The sequence below is a fragment of the Notothenia rossii genome, assembly GCF_949606895.1.
Source record: "Notothenia rossii genome assembly, chromosome: 1".
Lineage (NCBI taxonomy): Eukaryota > Metazoa > Chordata > Actinopteri > Perciformes > Nototheniidae > Notothenia > Notothenia rossii.
Window position 1 is genome coordinate 69,865,685 of NC_136912.1, and position 20,960 is coordinate 69,886,644.

A 20,960-nucleotide genomic window follows, 5' to 3' on the forward strand; every position below is an offset into this window, starting at 1 on the left:
ACCATTTGTGCCTTTACTGCCAGAGCATTCAATGTAGCTGTACCACTGCAGACCTGATGCTGTTGTTGGAGAGTGCAGAACATAAATCACCCAGCAGATTCGAGGATACAGACAGTGTGTCGACACTCGTTCCCCACGATGCCCCCGAAGCGCCTGCATCTCTATTACTCCAGTAGATCGTCAGTGCATGGCTCCCATGCGAGTGCTGTTGACGTCAGCGGGTGAATGCTTAACTAATCCTCTCCTACACCTCATAAAGCTGTGACGTCGCGTCTCCCAGACTGACGCCAGCACACACAAGCTCCTTAGCAGATACTCACCTCCATCTCCACCCCCTCCTCAGTCCCAACGTCAGTCCCTCATTATGCAGCTGTCAGAGGGGGGCTGTGGAGAAGGTGTCTCTTGGGGTGACCTCCGTTTCTTTAGTGAAGTAGCTGTGGGACTCTCCGGCCTCGATTGTGTTGACGCCGCTGGAGGACTACAAGTTTAAACAGTCACTTCTGTGTGTCTGCCTACCACTTTTCAACAGATGGGAGTAACCCCTGGCACGGTCTGGTGTGAAAAGTGCTCGTCTGAAAGGCTTTCCTGCCTTGTTTAAATTAGAATAATGCCCCTCCTCCGGGTCAGTTGCTCGGGAGAGTGCCAACAGCTCTGAACTGGTTTGTTTAATTGGCAGAGTGTTTAAACAGATCCAAGAGCAGAGACCTCTCCCACACTGTGGTGTGAACCGCATGGTGAAGCTAATGGAGCAGCATCTTCTATTTTACCTTTGGGTCCTTCCTCTGTGCTCTGATGTAATCTTCTGCCACTTGACTCTTTCTTTCTATGTCTTTGTGTGTGTTTGTGTGTGTGTGTGTGTGTGTGTGTGTGTGTGTGTGTGTGTGTGTGTGTGTGTTTTGATGTTGTTTTCCAGGAATACAGCCAACAGGTCCACTCAAACTGTGTGATCAAGATGGAGCAGGAGAAATGCATGGAAATGATGGCCTCGGACGATCCTGGGAACGACCCGGACTACGGTAGGTGATTGTGAGTGTGTGAGTGTAGCCTTTAATCCCTCTCCCTCATCATAACCACCATGTGTAACAGTTTCCAATTCGGGTTAATTATAACAGAATAAACATAGAGATTATTAACAATAATATCTTCTGGGTCAGCATACTAATGAGAAAAATATAATTCTACAAATTGCGGTACTCTGACTTTGACCTGCTTGTCAGCAAAGAGAGATCATTAGAAATACTTCACAGTTTGCCTTTGAGTTCTTTGTTTGATTCAAAGCAATTCAAACTAAAGCAGTAGCAACAGAGACATTCTGCAAAGCAAATCAACTCTTTGGTTTCACTCTGAAGTGGGGGAAGGCCTAAGGCTTTAATTTCCAGCATCTCTTGATGAAGATGCTTAAAATGAAAGTTGATCACTGAGACAGTGAGTGACAGGCGTCTCTCTGAGTGATTCTGTGATGGATGAAAGGAAATTCAGACTAGCTTTGTGCCATTTCTTCATTCTTTTTGTTTGGTGACAAGTTTCAAGGGTCAAATTAGTTCTCTACTGCTAGGATAGCATTTGCAGATCGTCTACATCAACCAGGCGTCAGAGAAACAGAAACCAAGTATACAAGCTGTTCAGAAGGCCATACATTTTCCTTCCTTTTGTTTATTTTAATATGGCATGATAAATATTGGACTTAAGGAAATCATTGTACTGACCTTTTGGTTGAAAACTGGACAGCTATAACTCAGTTACATCATCCAGGCAAGCCCGCCTTAACCTGCCATCAGGCCCTGGGGCTGATAGTTTTTGTAGGCCCCCTATTTAAAGAACAAATCAAAGTCATTTATAGCCTCGGCAGGCTCTGTGATAGCACTTCTTCACTCTGCTCTACACGCGCCTGGTCCTCTCCTCCATATGAGTGACGTATCGGGCCTCCCTCATGTATTTGTCCAGTTGGCGTTGGCTCCCCTCCACGTAGCAAGTCCTCGTCGTCCTCTCCATCTCCTCCAACAGATAATGTCCCTCCTGTCTGTTTTTCCTCTCCCGCTACTCCATCGCTATCAGAACCAGACGGCCTACTTGTCTCCGAGGCCCCGCGGCCGGCACCGCTACCGCTCGGTACAGAACTCATCTGTCCTTCCTCCTCATCCTGGCCTACAGGTTTAAAATAACCTGTAAGCGTCTGCATTTTTGTAATAGCTGCTTGTCTCGAAACTCCTTTTCCCTCAACAATTTCCTTTTCCGAGCGCCACTCAAACTTTTTCTTCACTCAATCACTCGCAATTTGAATAAGTCACATGTGAAACATATTCTCATTCTGACGTGTGTGTGTTTGTGTATATTTGCGTTTGTGTGTATTGTGTTTGTTTCCCGGGGAAAACACTCACGAGAAACACCGGCTGTTGTTATGCCTGCTGTGACGTTACGTTACTCCGTTCTCCGCTTGTAATTATGCCGTTACAAGCTTCAAAGCTGTATTTATCATCTGAATTTGCCGAAACAAGTTTAATATTCTGAAAGCCAAGACTTTGTTTTTTTAAAATCAGATGAAAACAAACTGTAACGGACCCTGCCGTGTTATCTATCATTACTCTACGTCTTACAATAATAATTTCAGTGGAGGGAGGGGGGGCGGCGCTGTGGAACAGCAGAGTGGCGAGGGAGAGCTGTCGTCTTCCCTTTACAAGATTCAAAAATGTATTTATCGTGTGATTTTGGAAATGAAAGTTTCCTATTCTGAAAGCCAAGAATTTGTTTATTTAAAAAAAAAAAAAAATCCCCCGAAATAAAAAATAAAAAAAATTGATTTTTTTTTTCTTTTTAATTGGCTCATGATAGGCCCCCGATCTCCGTAGGCCCCTGGGCTTCAGCCCAGGTCAGCCCGTGCATTAAGGCGGCCCTGCATCCAGGGGATACAGAGTCCCGCAACTTGGATCACCTGAGCCTGCTTGGTTTTTGTGTTTTACTTTATGGTGCCAATTCAATGTAATAGCTTGTCTAGAGCGTATGCTTGTTCTGGTCTTGATTCGGTCTCGCCCTGCCTTGGTCTTGGTCTTGAATTGGTCTCGACCTCTTAAAGTCTTGGTCTTGTCTTGGTCTTGGTTAAGGTGGTTTGTGGTCTTGACTAAAACACTAGCTTCTCCTGTTAACCCTGCCACAAAGCTCCCGCTTGGCTCTAAGATAATGAAAAAACAAATATGAAACCAACATTTCCCAAAGCAGAGCCGGCTAATGAAGTCACAAACTGAATTTGGAAATCAGACCGTCTTCTTTTATCTTCTGCATGGATGTATGCACATTTAATGTGAATACCAATTACTCTCCCCAAAATCTCATCTATGTTCATGTTCCATCTAGACCTGTGTCCCCCAAAAAATATTGTTATAACAAATTATCATACATATTATTCATAAAGTCTCTGCTGAACCATCTTCTTCCTGTTGAAGACTTTCGCTCTTTTTTGATGCTGTTGTAAAATTATATATGAGTAAAAAACCCTCAGCTAAATAAGAATATGTGGCTTTTTTTCACCCAAATTAAGTAACATATGGCTCTTGTTGTGAACTGTGTTTGTTCACCTGTTGTTTCCTCAGGCTGTCCGTGGATGTGGGACAACCTGACGTGTTGGCACCCTGCAAAGATCGGGGAGGTGGTGGAAGTCGACTGTCCCGAACTCTTCTCTCAGTTCATCAGCGAAGAAGACTATGGTGAGTTGCTTCCCATTTACCATCAGCAACTAATGCTGTTGACATGTTGAGGCTCCTCTTCAAATGTCTTGTTGGAGTGCTCACATTGTAAAAGTTCATGTACTTGAATTGAATTGCAGATTTTTGTAAAAATCTTGCCCACAAACACACATTGACATTATACATTACCCTAACTATGCAAATCAAAAAATGTATTTCTAACTTTAATACAAAGTGGGGACCAAAGAACACACACATACACAAACACACACAAACAAACACACACACACACACACACACACACACACACACACACACACACACACACACACACACACACACACACACACACACACACACACACACACACACACACACACACACACAAAAGAGGGTACTTACAACACTTTTGAAAATGTGAACGTTTCATTGGTCCCCACATAGTGTTAAGATAAGAATACGGTTTTGGCCGATGTCATCGTTAGGGGGTAGGGAATGTGTTATGTCATTGTTTGTCCTCACAAGTACTATGTGTGCTTGTGGTTGGAAAATCTATCCTCTGTGTTACATTACACACATTTCAATTTAAGGGGAAAACCAACTAAATGAAGGAAATCATTTAAGAGGGTACTACTGTATCTTCCTGATTTCACTCAACATATTAGTACAGTATGTGTTTTAAATGAATTGTCCGGCATCCACAGAGCCAGGCATGGTGAGTCGGAACTGCACTGAGTTCGGATGGGACGAGACCTTCCCTCATTACGTTGATGCCTGCATGTCTGAAGAAGGGAACAGTAGCCATCCGGTAGGTATCACTCTCAGAGTAATAGGTTGAATGAGACATTGTATATTATTGAAAAATCAGTTTATTAACTTTTTGTTGTTCTTGTGATTCCATTTTAGGACATGTACTTTGTATCAGTGAAGGCTCTGTACACTGTGGGCTATAGCACCTCTTTGGTGTCCCTCGTCATGGCCATGGTCATCTTGTGCAGGTTCAGGTGAGCCGTCTAGTGGTCAGGGGTGGTACTGCAGCTTGATGGGGCGTGTTGGGGAAAAACAAGGTTTATCAAAACATAGAGGGAGAAAAGAACTGAAGAATATTTCAGGCATCTTACTTATTTACATCAAATATCTTAAAACACATTGACATTATTTTAGGATGAGGTAATCCCTTTCATGGTGAACATTATTATCGTTTTTCAAAAGAAAAGTTGTTAATTTCTTGGTATGTACTTCTACCTCAATAAGTGTTAGTACTGTCACTGCTTTTGCTGTTATCACTTCATGTACTACCACAACTACTACTACTATTGATGCAGCTGATGTTGTGGCTCCTACAGTACTGATGACAAACAAACACAGGACTTTCAACCAGGCGTCCGATTCCCGTGTGAAACCAAAAGCAGAGTTATTTTTACTGGCAATGTAATGTCACGTGAACACTTAAAAAAAAAAGAGATAATAATAATACAAATTATCGAGCGCTTTATCAGGTGCGCAAAGACGCTTTACAGAGGTAAAATAATGAGACAAACATTTTCAAATGGAGCAATAAAATCCATGATATTTCTTTTGGGCTATTCCTAGACATAGACCACAGTAACTAATGCATGTTTACATTAACTATGTGAAAACCATGTGTATCAAGATATAACGCAAATACAATCCCCCTGGCGTCATCGTAGTGAATGCGGGGGCTTCTTCCCAAGTGGAAAATGTGGCAGTAAGGATAAGACCACAGCTGCTTTCTCGAAAGCTATTTAGAACTGTGTGAACTATTTCTGCATGTTGATCACTGAATGACAACAAAACAAACCTCAACGTATTGTTCCACTGCATGCAGCTATTGTTTTTATGAAAAACGTAATCAGTGTGTTCCTGTCTGTTGGCTTTAATCAGGAAGCTGCACTGTACGAGGAACTTCATCCACATGAACCTATTTGTGTCTTTCATCTTGAGAGCGATTTCAGTCTTCATCAAAGACAGCGTGCTGTATGCCGAAGCAGACAGTGAGCATTGCTTCATACACACTGTGAGTAACACCAACAGGCCTGCACATGTTCCTACAATGCTCTTTGTTTTACATGTTAACAGGCTGACAGATGATTTGTATCTTTATAAATGATTGATCTATAACAAGGTTTTTCTCGAGAAGACCAAAAAGAAGTATCTGTATTACATTTCATCAGTGGATATTATACATTAAGACAATTTCCTTTCCCTGAATGGTCTACAGAAGTGTTGCAACAAAACCAACTAAATATATATTTCTGATGTTTCTGTCACGTCCTAAAAAAGACATGTTATAGATTAGTGTCCTGTAGTGTCTCGCCTTAGCTCTGTCTTTCTGACATTTTCCCATGGTGTCTTTTTTTCTCCTTGAAGCTTGAGTGTCGAGCAGTGATGATATTCTTCCATTACTGTGTCCTCTCTAACTACTTCTGGCTCTTCATCGAGGGTCTGTACCTCTTCACTTTACTAGTGGAGACCTTCTTCCCTGAGAAGAGATACTTCTACTGGTACATCATCATTGGTTGGGGTGAGCGACAAACCACAACACGCAAACTGGCATTCTTATCCCATCTCATGAATCATTACTCATTTTTGTATCCTTGTTTTCTTGTCAATTTAGGAACCCCCACAGTGTGTGTGACCATCTGGGCCGTGCTGAAGTTTCACTTTGATGATAACGGGTAGGTTTTGAACAACAGTGTTTAGTACCTGTATGTTAAAGTGTGTCTGATAATGCTTTGAATGTGAGGTTGTGTCCTCCTGCTCCTTCAGATGTTGGGACATGAATAACAATGCTGCCATCTGGTGGGTGATCAAGGGACCTGTACTCGCTTCAATTATGGTACGTTGTTATTACCTGTATATGCAGTGACATAACAAACACAACATAAACAAGATAGATAGATGATAGATATAGATACTTTATTGATCCCAATTTTGGAAATGATTTTGTCACAGAAGCAGACGTGTGTTCAGACATTAAAATACAATACTTAAAATACTTAAAAAAGTGGAAAAGAGAATTAAACATTTAAAATATTATATCAAATATAAACAATATAAACAAAACTTTATATTCTGTTAAACAATTAAAACAATATTTTTATTTGTAACTTGTTTGCCTTACATCTTGTCTGTAGGTCAACTTTGTGCTCTTCATCGGTATCATCGTCATCCTCGTCCAGAAGTTGCAGTCCCCAGATATCGGTGGAAATGAATCCAGTATTTACCTGTAAGTTGTTTTATGTTGTCTTTTTATTGAAATGTTCTGCCTGTACAGTCCCTTATGCATCTACACCCACTGTAGCCACTGTAATCATTCCTGCAAAATACTAGGGCCAGCATTTGACAAATACTTCTACTTCTATGACTGAATGATTAAGATTAAAAGTGTAGTTGAGGTCTATTACGACAGACCTATTATGAAAATGAGGACACACTTTATTCCAGTTTCATAATTATTCTGTGTGTTATTTTGCAGGAGGTTGGCCCGCTCCACTCTGCTCCTGATTCCTCTGTTTGGGATCCACTACACTGTGTTTGCCTTTTCCCCCGAGAACGTGAGCAAGAGGGAGCGTCTGGTGTTTGAGCTTGGACTCGGATCCTTCCAGGTGACTGATCCTCCATCATGGCCTGAGAATGATTATTTACAAATTCTGTACCTTTGTATCAGCCATTGAAGGATACTTAGGGAATTTTAACACATCTGTCCATTTATTAAGACTCAAGTATGACCTGACTGCTTGGAATCTATAAAGTTGATTTCAAGTTTCAAATCAAGTCTTCAGCTTTTATATGAAAACGAGTGTGAGTTATTGTATGTGAAAATACCATTATGAAAATGAATCCTGCTGTTTTTTTCACAGTAGTGTCTTTTATCACTCACTGCTGTTGTTTCTCCTTTTAAAGTTGACATGTAAGTGTTCTCTGTTGTCTAATTCTTGGACCTTCTGTATCCCCAGGGCTTTGTCGTTGCAGTCCTCTACTGCTTCCTGAACGGAGAGGTAAACATCATCACTGACGCCTTTACACCAGTTCTCTGAATTCACACATGAAAACACAACTGATTCACAACATACCTGTTTAGTTTTACAGGATTATATGTAAATTCTTGGTATAGATAAGGCTTATAGTTTACAGGATTTCTTTTCAAACCAAAATATATATTGGAAATGGAGTGGTAATTAAAAGAAAATGCAGAATTTGATCTAATATCCTTCATTTATATGACATGGACTGTCATATATGGCCATATTGTATTTCGGACTAAGCTGAGGTTTTTCTAGCAACTTTAAAAAAATGTTGGGTGTGTGGGCATACAATCTTTTTCATTTTAGGGAAAAGTATTTGTCAGAAAGAATCCCTAGGAAGCTAAAACAATGAGATATAGCACACACAGAGCTGTGAGGGACAGTGAGCTGGCCTCTTTCAAGCGAGGTCCATTAATAATGACCTTGTGAAGTATATCCCTCAAGGTGCAATCGGAGATCAAGAGGAAATGGCGCAGCTGGACGGTGAACAGGTACTTTGCTGTGGACCTGAAGCACCGGCATCCTTCGCTGGCGAGCAGTGGGGTGAACGGGGGCACGCAGCTGTCCATCCTCAGCAAGAGCAGCTCGCAGATCCGCATGTCCAGCTTGCTGGCCGAGACCCCGGCGACCTGAGTCCCACCGGGGGGGATGCAATGCCCTGCAGCGCCGCCAAACCCGATGCACCCATCCTCCTCCCCATGACCAGTCTCACCAACCCGTTCCTCAACCCGTACCCCAATCCGTACCCGGACGACAACATGATAGAAACACAGCTCAACTCCAGCGACCCAGAACAGCCTCTTGTCTGACCTGCTTTGACCCCAATTATGACCCAACCTGAACGTCTGGTGCCAAATAATCTCTTTAAGTCCCGAACTCCGGGTTCAGGAGTGAAAAACTTGGTCCACTTCAAAGGGCATGATTACGAATTCTAGTGAATATCTAATGTCCTGTTGGGCGGTTGATCTCTCTGTATATATTGTATTACTGTTGTCCGGTGCTACAGTATTTGCTGCTGTATCGCACGTGTTGGGGGGGTGGTTTATTTCTGCAGCTCCCTCACAGTGATCATTCCAGTCAGTCTGAGAACGTTTTTAAAAACAATTCTCAAGTTCACCCTTTCTTTAAAATGTGTTTTTAGACTGTATCTATACACTGTATTGCTCTTTAGATGCAGACTTGCCAGCTGCCATGCCATTTGAAATGGTTCCATTATTCATGTGAACACCGTAAAGGGAAACTCTGCTGATTTTACACATTAAGTTTATCCCGTTGAGTACTGAAAAGGATAACCCTTAGCGATGGCAGTGTGATGACATCAGAGTTATTTTAGCTAAAGCTTGGCATTTAGCCTTTTTATGTGAAAATCTGATTTATAAAATGATGGCATGCTGTCTAAAAGATGCAGTTTTCCTGTGTATTACACAGAGTTTTCTAGAGTTTCCCCCTCAAATTCTTGATATCCCGGCCTCTGCTGCTAATATTCTGAGCCGCCCTGATGTACAGTAGATACCTTAACTGGGAAGTTTTTTATAAATATGTTGAAGGAAATTTAAGAATGAAGGTTCAAGCTTAAGTCACTGTTAGAAATTTGAACTTCTCAACATCAAATCAATGTTATTTATTGAGCTCAAACATTATGGACTCCAGGTCATACCTACACTTATTGAACACATTCAGACTATTCCCCACTACTGTAACAAGCCTTTGTTTCCTGTGTAAACTGTGACTGATGTAAAACAAAGAGATGAAGACAAACAGGCTGAGGAATGTCGAAGGTGAAATTTCACCTGGATCTAACAAGTTGGAGAAAAGCAGTATTTATGAGAAGGACATATTTTTTCCATTCATGTGAATTGCCAAAAAGAGAGAAAAAAACATACCAGGGTTAAATGATGATAACTATTCTTCAGATGTCTTCACAGTGCTGAGGTTTACCGATGACGACCACAAACTTCTCTTTTCAATCTCAGCACTGGAAACTTGACCTCTGAGAGGAATACTTTTGGAGTGCGTCTGTAGTTTTAAACGGCCGTTAGTACAGAAAATGTCAATGATACTCATGGAAGAAAGCATTATGAGTTCAACTGCTTGCATGAACATGCATTTATTGTCCATGTGGTTTAGTGTTACTTTCTTGGTGATAATTCAGTGGTGTTAAAGTTTATTTTTCTTCAAGAAACGTATTTCGGGCTGTTGTGGAGGCTATGCGCTGTTATACAGATTCTCTTGTCACTGTGTAAAGCCAAGCCTCTTCAATAGGGCTCCTACAGGACATTTCAACATTGTACTTGACCATCAGAAAGCACTTCACTGCTTTTTGGAGAATATTTCCAGATTTGTTTCTGAAAAAAATGACCATATGAATAATCAGTTTTCATTCTGATTAATGAGGGCTTCTTCAGACAAATCCCTCGTACCAGTATCTCTATGTCTTTCAGCAGTTTGCAACTCTTGTGGCATTTGCTCTCTTTACGCTTGAAGACAAGCACATAGTCGTTACTATTTGTGGGGGGCTTTTAAATCGGGGGTAATACTGTAACTCCAAAGACCAATTACTTGACTTTTTGCACGGCCGTATCTGTTTGCGAAGGCTGTGTTAGCTTTGCATTCAATGTCACTGCTGATGTTTCTTTTGGTCTGACTCGACTATCCTCAAAATCCCTACGTTCCACTCTACTTTTTGTCTCCAAAAGTGCCTTTAAGCACAAAACAAGTATTTTGATTTGTCCTTTTTCATTTCAAAACAAATCTGCAAAGAATAGAACGTGGTTGAACAAAGTGCTTTTATGATGCTTAAGACTAAATCAGTATTTTAAACCTGGAGGCCTTCGAAGTACTTTAAGTTGTCTTTGCTAAAGATGAGCAGAACATACGACCGATTGGTGTTTTAAATAAAGTAATGCTACAGACTAATAACTACGTCAGTGACCGTACAGTATATTACATGAACACACTAAGAAATATGTTTAGTTCCCCTACACATCCTTCATTTTTACTTCTTAGCGGTAAAGGGAAAGTTAAACAGTCACACACCTGAAGCTCTTTTCTTTCTTTTCTTTCTGAAATCCTAGTATTGTTTAAGGGGCTTTCTTCAAAATGTTCCCTAAATACGAGTCCATATTTGAAAAGACAGAAATAATTTGGTCTAGCTGCAATTGTATTGTAAAAGACAAACAGGAGCTGAAATCTTTGATTTACATTTACTTACTGTTTCATCTTTGACTCCACATTATTTATGACTGATAATCTTTAAAGTCACACAAAAACATTGTTTTGGTAATTTGCATATAAAGACATGTCAAGTACAGAGTCCTAAAGGGGACACAATGTCGTTAAATAATAATACTTTTTTATACATAGAAAAAAAGAACAAATTGATTCAAGCATTTAGTTTCTCTGGGATCAACCTGGGTTTAAGTTGAGTCCAGTTACCCCCATTTTCCATTTGACAGTTATCTTAAATGTAAAACATTTGTTTTGTCTCTTTCTTGGCTTATGGCCAACACTTGAAACATGGATGTAGGGAGATGGCTAAGCGTCTCTAAACCCATATCTGTGAAAAAAGAAACATACATTATTTAGGAGGCACTCTAGTATTGACAGAATATTATCCTATGTTACTCAAATTATATTATTTTTGTTAGTAAACATCTCATTTATCATAGCAGTAAATCTTAAAACCCTTACTTTCCCTTCTCAATTGAATTTTTGTTAAGTTTTACTCAGAATGTCAACTCATCTCTTGACCTGCAAATTGCCAAAATGCATTCCTTCTTAGGAGTCCAGACCATGAAAAAGAAGTGTGACCTGAAACTGTATTGGTCTGCTGTGTGTATTCAGAGTGACATGCCATAACAAGTGAAGGGCGTGACAATCACGACCCACTCTAATTCGGTCAAATATTCAATTAAATTCATCACAGACATTTTCTTTGACAATCTCACCGGCACATGCACCCACTGCTTTTGACATATTTCTAAATGATTTCCTTTAGTGTTAATATGGGAGTTGGAGCCTTATATTGCCAGTACTATGTTGATGTCAGACAAAGATGTTGCTATTATTAAAAGAGTAAATATTCATTTGAACTTGTTGTTTTTGAACTATGAAGTAGTTAGTTGAAGTGTTTGAAAAAAGGTCTGTAGCCAACCTTTGTGACTAAATAAACTGCAGTTTAAATGTGCGAGACAGAAACAAGCTGCTGACGTTGTTCCTTGTAAATGCCGTTTTCTGTGGTTCAAAGTAAATAACTGTCATTTAAAAACGTTGCGCTGTGATCGTTTTCCTATATTTCATTGTTTTTTGGTAATGGTCATGGTGTTTGCTTAAACTACTGTATAAAGCCTCCTGTAATGCCTCTGTACTCTCTAAAAGGCTGTTGCATGCGCGTAAAATCGTTTTGATCTCTTTTTGACCGGCAGATGTAATAACAAAGAGAGGAACACGCTTTCAGGCCATTAAGGGAATCAGAGCTGCTTGCTTGTTTTTAAATGGATGAGGCAATTAATGAGCTCGAACATACATATTGTGTTTCAACTGTGAATAATTATCAAATTGGGCCCATGGAATACTTTTCCTTTGATTGTAATCTTTGCAGACATGAGGAAAAGTGAAGTGCCATAAAAAACGTCTGCACTATCTGATTTTTACTTTATAGCATGACCTGTTTTCAAATGTTTTTCCTTTTCAGCTTTTTAAAAGTGGTTATCTTTATTGAAATGCTTATTTGTGACGGTAGCCTGTTAGAAATAAAAATAAAAATGGGGCTCAGAACTTTGTGTACTAATAGCTGAATGTAAAAGTAACCTAAAGCACTCCGCTGCGAGCCTGCTAACGTTTGCTCACGAGCTCTCTTTTCATTTGATCCATTTCATTGCACAGTGCACCATTTAATGTTGTTTTGGTGTGCACAAGAGAAGAGTTTTTTTTGTACATTATGGAAGTATCGACAATAAATGTTTTTAACTTGTTGGCTTAATGTTGTTTTATGTCGTAAATACTCACAAGTGTTTTGGTTTTAAGGATAAGGCTGGTGTTATAATAGGTTTTTTATGTGAGGAAAGCCTGTGAAACTATTAACATCAACATGTGTTAGTCCGCCTCAGTACTTTTCATTTCCTCTTCCCTTTTTAAATCTTTAAAATAACTTCAAAATATACATTGTGAAAAAGACTCAGTCGTTCCCATAAGCAGCCAGTCGATTGAGTTAGCTACTGTCTCTCAAACAGGAGGAAGCAGTGCATCGTTTGGGTTTGGGACTATTTTCAGGGGCGGAAGAATCCACATTTGGTGATTTCCAGTTTATATATGGCAGCAGAACAGTGTACTGGGAATAAGTGTCAAATAAACTACAATGTGTGTAAATGGTAATGATTATGATTGGGTATTAATGTGTTTGGATCAGTTGACAAAAACGAACATGTTTTTTAGAAATTAGATGTTATTTTTAAGATTAAATTCTAGGAATCATTGGGATAAGGCTGGGTTCCACAAACAGGGCGGGGATGATAGAAAGTATTAAGAGATGGACCAAGACATTCACAATTTTTGGCTTTTCATGGGACATTAACAGTTACAAAATGATATATGATCAACAGCCTGGTCCTGTAATGTTCACCCCCAACCCAAAAAAGAAGACACCACATGAGAAACTTGCATTCTCGTAGTAAACCCGGAACCTGTAAAAGAAACATCACTTTCTCAACTGAGAAGGAGAAATAACACTGTAAAGGAATGTAATCTAAAAAGCAAAGTCCAGACACATCATGAGAAGCTTTCTACGCAAAACATCACATTGAACATTCTTAGTTCTCCCTTCACTTCCCCACTGCACAATTTAACATTCGATGAAAGCTTTGTTTTTGTAATTCAAACACAGTTCTCATCATATATTTTGCCACAGAAGCACACCTGTTGTGCTGCACAGTAAAGACATAGTTAAGCATCACAATATTAAATATCTGATGTTGATACACAGATTTTAAATGCAAACCTACTGAAACACTGAGTTACTATGATCAAGGCACTGTAGCGGTCAGAAGCAGAGTAATGAAATATTTCCTATAAATATAAGTAATGAGTGTGCTGACTTGCTAACTATTTGCCAAATTAGAAACACTATATATGAATTCAAGGCATAGATACACAACAACTGCAGTTCATCAACTTGAAGTTATTCCTCAGCTTCTGGATTAGCATTAGCTTTAGCACAGCGATCAGCAACTGGGCATCACTTACACTGACTAATACAGAAATATACATTATAATCTTATTCACATTTTGCAATACTACATATAAGAATAGTATAATAACAAACATGTATAATTCAGAAAAATATATAACATATAAACACCAACTTATTCATTTCAACCCCATTTTTTTTTTTTTTTTTTTTACAGTAACAAGGTCATTCTATTTGATTTATAAATATGTTAGATGGACTGTTCCGTTGCTATAAACTTAGTTCCAGTCTATTTACATTCACACAAAGCGGAGAAATATTAATCATACAAATAAATAGCTTTTACAGTCAAGTGCTCCAGATGTGCACTAGTGCACTGTGCAACATGTTGCATGCCACTTCATGGTAACACGGGCATATTCTATTAAACAGATCAATTGCCCTACTTGCCCAACATTCAAGAGACTATAGTGGCACTGAATGAATAAGAACAATAATTATCTTGACACTGAAACTCAATAAATGTGTTGGTGAGAATTTCTTGTAGACAGCATGCCCTTCAGCGCTTGTGACATGTGCGAAAATGAACAACTTGGTAGATAAACATCAGATATTTTAGACTGTGTTGAGTTTTTGATAATTAAACCATTCTGCTTTTTAACAGCTTCAACCCAAGTGAAAACTGCCATATTGTAACCCTTGTAGATAATTCACCCGACCCACTTAAGTTTGAACTTACTTAGCAAACCTCACAACTGCAACACATTTGTGGCTGTCCTTACAAACACAAATATGAACCAAAACAACACAAACACAACAATTTATCAAAAACCTGCTGTGACAGAACAAATTATGTAAATTGTTACTTATAAAGATGATTTTCGATTGATTTATGTTTAAACAATGACAACGTTTTGAAGCCATATCTGTTACTTCTGTAAATACAGAGTAACAATTTGCTGGTTGTGAGTAAGATGTGTAGGATGACCCCAAAGCTAAATCTTTCCTATGATACCAAATCAATAAAAATATTTGACCTCTGTGTCTTGCCCATATGAAGCCTTTTAGTTTGAAATTAATTCATATTATGGGGGAAAGGAGTGTGGGATAATGGGAATCGAAAGAGTTAGGCATAAGTCAACAAGTTTGGTTGTATATGAGGCAGCCCATGTAAGATTCTGCAACGCATCCGTCCCGTATGGAGTTACGAGGTACCTTGAACATTCTTAGGCTCTGTGGTTTGATCACTGGACGTCGGCCAGATGCCGAGCAGTTTACATGAACAGCAGCGACTGTGCCTCAGACGCTGGACACGTTGTTGGGCGTGAGGGTGTGTGTCTCTGAGGCCGGCTGATCTTTGGGGCTGGATTTGTCCAGGACGGAGATCTGTGTGATCGTGCTGCTTTCAGTGAACAACGTACGACGCCGTTTACTGTAGCGCAGGTACTTCTGAGTCTGCCACTTCCAAAACCTCTTCTTAAGCTCTGCCTGCACCTACAAAAAACATACATAAATAAAAACCGATGGAATGCTTAAGAGACCAGATCACATTGTGTTCTTCTCTAAAAGCTACATCTTGGTCTGTAACAGGCTTTTTTCTTCTTCATGGACTAAAAATAAATTTGACTAGATTTGCAGCCCATTGAATATAGACACTTTCGGATTCTTTTCAAAAACATACCATACAATTTTAGCCTGATTTGGAAAAATTAAGTATATTTTTGTTATTTCTCAGAAAATAAACTATTGTTCTGCATGTCCTCACAGGTGTTTTCACTTGTTTTGCCTGATTAGACTGCATCTCTTTTAACCTGTAGTTAGAACCCTAATCAACCAGGGAGTGAAAATACCTGTGTGATTGTGGAGGCCCTGACCAGAGTCACACCAGTTTTTACAAAAGCATCTGCTTGGAGCTGCTTTAATATGTTTGTGCTTCATCTGAAAATAAAAGCGGTGAGAATCCCAAACAAGAATAAAAATAAATTATAACAATAAATCCAACTTCTTTATACATATTATTAGCCAAACGTTACCACATATACCATACCATACTACATAACTACTCTGCAAACACATTAAGACTCCTTCACATCATGCAAACAGACAGCCAACAGTCCTTATATAAACGTACCTCTTTGAGCATGTTTAGAAAACTGTTTACTTACAAATGCATTATGTAATACCTGTGAAATCGATGCACTTTCCTTCTCATCAAGAATGGTATTTTTTCATACGTTTTATGGCCACTATTGAGATTTTAAAATGATGTTTTTCATGTTTGATGTCATATTTTATGATGATATCACCTCAAAATGGATGAGTGCAGCAACAGTGAGAATAAACTCCACGCCAATCCTTTGTTTTTAAAGGCTAGACACTTACAAATATTTTGGTTGGATAATAACCTTTGTGAATTTTGGAAATGATTAAATATGTCTTTCCTGTTCTTCAACTTGTTTCCTTTTCCTTATTTCTTCATGTGTTTCTTTTCTAACTCATTTTTTTTAATGACAAACCATTTATATCTTTCTCGAATTTGCTTCAGTCATCAGGGGATACAACTCTGTTATTGCGGCCAAAGATTTTAATATCATCGTCATTCCCATAGAAACACTTCGGTGCCTTTAATGCCTACACCCTGGACACGCTGTCTCAATGTCTTCAAATTCACATATTACTGAATGAGACCAATACTACTGTATGAAACATGTCCAGATCTGAAACATTTATTACGAAACTTCATAAATATACTATGAATAATATATATATATATTTAAAATATGAACAACTTCTTGGTTGACATGCAAAACCAATTGTATGGTCCTTTACTTGTTAACAAATGTTAAATAAACTTCAGGTATGTTTGCAATAGTAATAATTAAGGATGTTGCCCTCCATAACCAATTCCAATGAGATCATATGAATTATTTAATTATAAGCCTGCATATAAAGTATAGTATTGACTTACCTCGCCATTCAGGAAACAATAGAGCAGGGCAACAACGAATCCCTTCAGAGCAGAAAAGTATTATAGGAACAGTATTAAATACTAAAAACGCACATCCGGAGCAAACTTCAATCTCCTACATGTTAGTGTTCATACTTAAGTTTGTACCAGTGTTATGTGTTGTACCTGAAAGGATCCGAGGCCGAGCTCTATGAAGATCCGTGCCTCTGCTCCTGTGTTCTCTGGCAGGAAGGCAAACACCATGTAGTGCATCCCAAACAGAGGGATGAGGAGCAGAGTGGATTTGGCAAGCCTCCTGCGCACGTTGTAAATAAAAGAATACCCATGAAAAATACACAAAGTTACATAAAGTTCCGGAATGTGTTTGTGCATATCTTAAAGTGAAGGTGAATGTAATCTCTTCTCACTTGAAGTGACTGGTGTCATTGCCACCGACACCGGGAGATGTCAGCTTCTGGACCAGAATCCTGATCACGTTAATGAAGATGATGAAGTTTACCTACATGAAACAAAGAAAGACCTAAAGAAAAACACAAAGCCAACACAGTATATGCTACAACTGTAGCAATTGTTATTGGCTGGCCCGCAGTCATACCTTTGGAAAATTGAATGACTTATTTTATTTTTTTTTGTTGATGGCAGAATAAAACCACTCGGCCCCCACTGAGGGCATGGCTACACATGCGCAAAATTATCATTGGCTAATATTTGCCTCTTGTTCAGTTGAAATTGAACAACTTCAAATTTGAACCTTGTATCGCGTTGAGTTGTTCTTTTGGGAAACTTTGGCGAAGTCGTAGCCTTAACCATTAGCAAAGAGGTGTCGCACATGTATCTTTCATGGTCTATTGTCAGCCATTACCTATAACCCTAAAATCAACCCCATTTCAAATTGGGGAAAAACGAAGTCCACTGTTTTTAGACAAAGATAACAAGCCTTTCTTGGCACTCTGCCATTTTGACCTGCTTCCATGCATGTGGGAAATGCACCAACTAATGTGTTTTTGTTAAATCTAATGAGAACACAAAATACGTTTCTACAGTAGCCAGTGCCAAAGAGTCATACAGGCCCTATCCAAGATTGAGGACTCTTATAATTCCTCAATAGCTCCCATTGTTACTGTGCTGCACTCACCAGTAGTGATGCAGTTATTGGAGCTTTTATGATCCACCAGATGAAGGCCACATCTGTGTCATCCCAACACCTGGGACACACAACAGTAATGAGATAAACAAGGTGGTTACATGGGTGCAATTTTGTTCATCTCAACACTTCACACAAAAAAAAACACGAAACCACACTAACATAAGCTAGACCAATGTGTTAGAAATATAAGAAGCAATCCTAAATTGAACTATCTAAAGATTAACTCTAATTTGTCAGCATTCAACCCTTCTGAGTGTTTTTGATTTAACAGGTGTGCGTAAAAGTCATTAGAAAACCCTTTCTGCTCCTATAAATGTTCTCAGATTTTCTCCCGCAGAAGCTCACCCCTTGTTATCGTAGAAGTTTCGAGTGAGGATCCACGCCATTATGATCATTGTTGGGAGACCTTGGAGATATAGACACAGTGTTATCATTAAGAGAGAGAAAACACAGAGCTCTAACAAGAACCAGAGAGAGGAGGGAAGGTAGAAAATTAAAGCAAACACTGAAAGGTGAAAGAGAAAGATTGCCCACCCCAGCCGATGAGTATGTACCACCAGAAGTATTTCTTCTGGAAGACAAAAGTGAGAGCAAGCAGTGTCTGCAGGTACATGCCCTCCACCAGAAGCCAGAAGTAGTTGGCAAGGATACTGAACTGGAAAAAGGCCACAGCTGATTTACAGGACGCCTGTGGGACGAGGGTTAGGGTTAGGGCAAAAAACAACTGCATTAGAATTGTTGCATAACGAAATGAGAATTATGTTTTCCATCAACTGGTTCTAAATGAAGACTAAAGCTTAGTTTTTTCAGGAGTTTGTAGTGGGTAGCTATGCTTAACACATGACATGACTGTGATTCACAACGAAACACTGTAAAAGAAATTGAGGTGGCAAGAGAGTTCATGAATTAGTTTGTATTGGTTCAAGCAAGTATAGAGTAGAGAGATCTGTCTAGGATGTGTAAGCTTAGCAGGCGTCTAAACAGTTCGTCTTACCTATAAGGTAAATGATAAATCTGTACATTTTGTCCTCGTTGGTTACTGTTTATTCAAACTAGTCATGCCAAAAATATTGCATGATTCTCTCTGACTAGCCATATTGGTTTTAAACTTAAACATAAGTAAGTCAATTACTCTAAGGCCACATTCACATGATTAGCGGTTTGCTCTTTGCTCACAGCGAGGTTGGGTGCAGAGCCTTGTGGGAGACACAGCTATTTAAGTAATGTTTCTGATTGCCTCACTTGCTAGCTTGCGCCGCTTCTTTCAACTTCTATCTGATTGGTTACGTATGATAACGTTAACTATAAACTAGCTGTTTTACCACGTATCTTGTGAATGTAGCTCAAGTCATCATGACACCTGACAGTATAGTCATGAAATCACATGCACATTACACAAAACTGCTGCATTGGGAAAACAAATATGATATATATATATATATAAACCATCTATATTTAATTCCCTCTTTTATTGAGAAGAAAGAAAGAATTTGGTTAAGGTTTTATTTAGTGGTGGGCCGTTATCGGCGTTAACGTGCTGCGTTAACGTGAGACTCTTGTCGGCGATAAAAAAAAATATCGCCGTTAATCTATTCTCAAAGTTGGGTTGGGAGCTGGGTCTATACTACGCAAGCGATGATGACTTTCACCTTGATAATTTAGCGCGGATGTATACCTAGCCGAATTGCACTGTAGGGGGCGAGATCGAGTCTTTGACCTGTGTTTCTTCTACTGTCTATGGATCTGACCCCGGTCAAATCAGCCACATTAAACGTGACATGCTAACATGGATACAGCAGGAATGAAGCCGCGGGGTTTGCTTCAGGGGACATTTATTTTTAAGAAGCTTCCCGATGGAAACCTCGACAAAAATAAGGTTGTTTGCACCTTGTGCAATGCGGAATTAGTTTACTGTAGGAGTTCATCCAGTCTCAAGTACCACCTAAACGCAAAGCATCCCTTAGCTAATGCGGAAGATGCCGGGCCGAGCACTGATGTAGCGCGGGGGAAGACTCGTCGTCAAACAACTATGTTTGAGTGCAACCGAGGCAAGCCCGTCAGCACAGCTCTATCAGCCAAGCTAACTAGTCTCCTCGCTCAGTGGATTGCCACCAGCTGCAGGCCCATTAGCGTGGTTGAAGATGACGGGCTCAAGCTTGTTCTCCAGGCGGCCACAGGTGACCCATCTTACAAACTGCCTGCGAGGCGAACTATCATGAGGAGAATACATGACCAGCACGCAGAAGAGAAAGCTACGAAAGTTGAGAAGATGGTAGAGGCGAGGTCTGTAGCACTGACTGGGGACCATTGGACGTCCGTTAACAACGACAACTACCTCGGCGTTACAGTACACCTCATCGATGCTAGCTGGGAACTTCACTCCTTCGCTTTAGGTATGCTACGTTATGTCATTTTAAATTACATAATTTAATTTTGTAGCCTTTTAATTACCACCACGTTATGTTTGCTTCTTGATAATTGCTAGTTGTTTACTACTAGTAGTGAAATCATTCTAATTTACTTTGTCTGTCTTTGTCAGTTTGTGATGCATTTTGGAAACTGGAGATGAGCCCCTGGTCTAATGCACCACCTGGCTTGAGAAACCCGTTCTCAAAGACTTACTTTTAGTCATTATTTGGGTAGCACACATATTCTGAATGCCTTCGGCAGAATTCAAATGAGCCATTTTAATCTAGATTAATCTAGATTAATTCCAAGAATACAGTGAGATTAATCTAGATTAAAAAAATTAATCTATGCCCACCACTAGTTTTATTACATTTCAGTATTGCCTCTAGCTGCTTCGTTTTAAATGAGAACCCTGTGAAAGGTGTTAAATATGCATTTGATGCATAATAATAATAATAATAATGCTGAAGGACTCAGGCTAAAGCTACATGCTACATGCAAAAAGTTAGCCAACTGATGATCCCTG

General features: G+C 39.5%; 2 protein-coding genes across 8 annotated transcripts in view; one reads left to right on the forward strand and one right to left on the reverse strand.

Annotated features, from left to right (window-relative positions):
* The window catches only part of adcyap1r1b (adenylate cyclase activating polypeptide 1b (pituitary) receptor type I), a 22,370-nt gene extending 9,663 nt beyond the window's left edge, over positions 1-12,707 (forward strand). Inside the window, exons 3-14 of one of the 2 annotated variants that reach the window (XM_079688983.1) lie at positions 914-1,016; positions 3,585-3,698; positions 4,382-4,485; positions 4,584-4,681; positions 5,583-5,715; positions 6,069-6,222; positions 6,316-6,376; positions 6,468-6,537; positions 6,836-6,927; positions 7,177-7,306; positions 7,658-7,699; positions 8,158-12,707. In XM_079688983.1, coding sequence (XP_079545109.1) covers positions 914-1,016; positions 3,585-3,698; positions 4,382-4,485; positions 4,584-4,681; positions 5,583-5,715; positions 6,069-6,222; positions 6,316-6,376; positions 6,468-6,537; positions 6,836-6,927; positions 7,177-7,306; positions 7,658-7,699; positions 8,158-8,535 — 1,479 coding nt within the window. In that variant the 3' untranslated portion in view covers positions 8,536-12,707. The remainder of the gene's footprint in view (positions 1-913; positions 1,017-3,584; positions 3,699-4,381; positions 4,486-4,583; positions 4,682-5,582; positions 5,716-6,068; positions 6,223-6,315; positions 6,377-6,467; positions 6,538-6,835; positions 6,928-7,176; positions 7,307-7,657; positions 7,700-8,157) is intronic. The other variant, XM_079688984.1, reaches the window with a different exon arrangement.
* A 1,391-nt stretch (positions 12,708-14,098) lies between these two features.
* Positions 14,099-20,960, reverse strand: part of ghrhrb (growth hormone releasing hormone receptor b) — a 55,294-nt gene continuing 48,432 nt past the window's right edge. For 3 of the 6 annotated variants that reach the window (XM_079689003.1, XM_079689007.1, XM_079689008.1), the window contains 7 exons: positions 18,560-18,713; positions 18,371-18,431; positions 18,014-18,083; positions 17,286-17,377; positions 17,026-17,173; positions 16,879-16,920; positions 14,099-15,404 (listed from right to left, as the gene is read on the reverse strand). In XM_079689003.1, coding sequence (XP_079545129.1) covers positions 15,210-15,404; positions 16,879-16,920; positions 17,026-17,173; positions 17,286-17,377; positions 18,014-18,083; positions 18,371-18,431; positions 18,560-18,713 — 762 coding nt within the window. In that variant the 3' untranslated portion in view covers positions 14,099-15,209. Of the gene's footprint in view, positions 15,849-16,878; positions 16,921-17,025; positions 17,174-17,285; positions 17,378-18,013; positions 18,084-18,370; positions 18,432-18,559; positions 18,714-20,960 lie in introns of all 6 variants that reach the window. The other 3 variants (XM_079689006.1, XM_079689004.1, XM_079689005.1) reach the window with 3 other exon arrangements.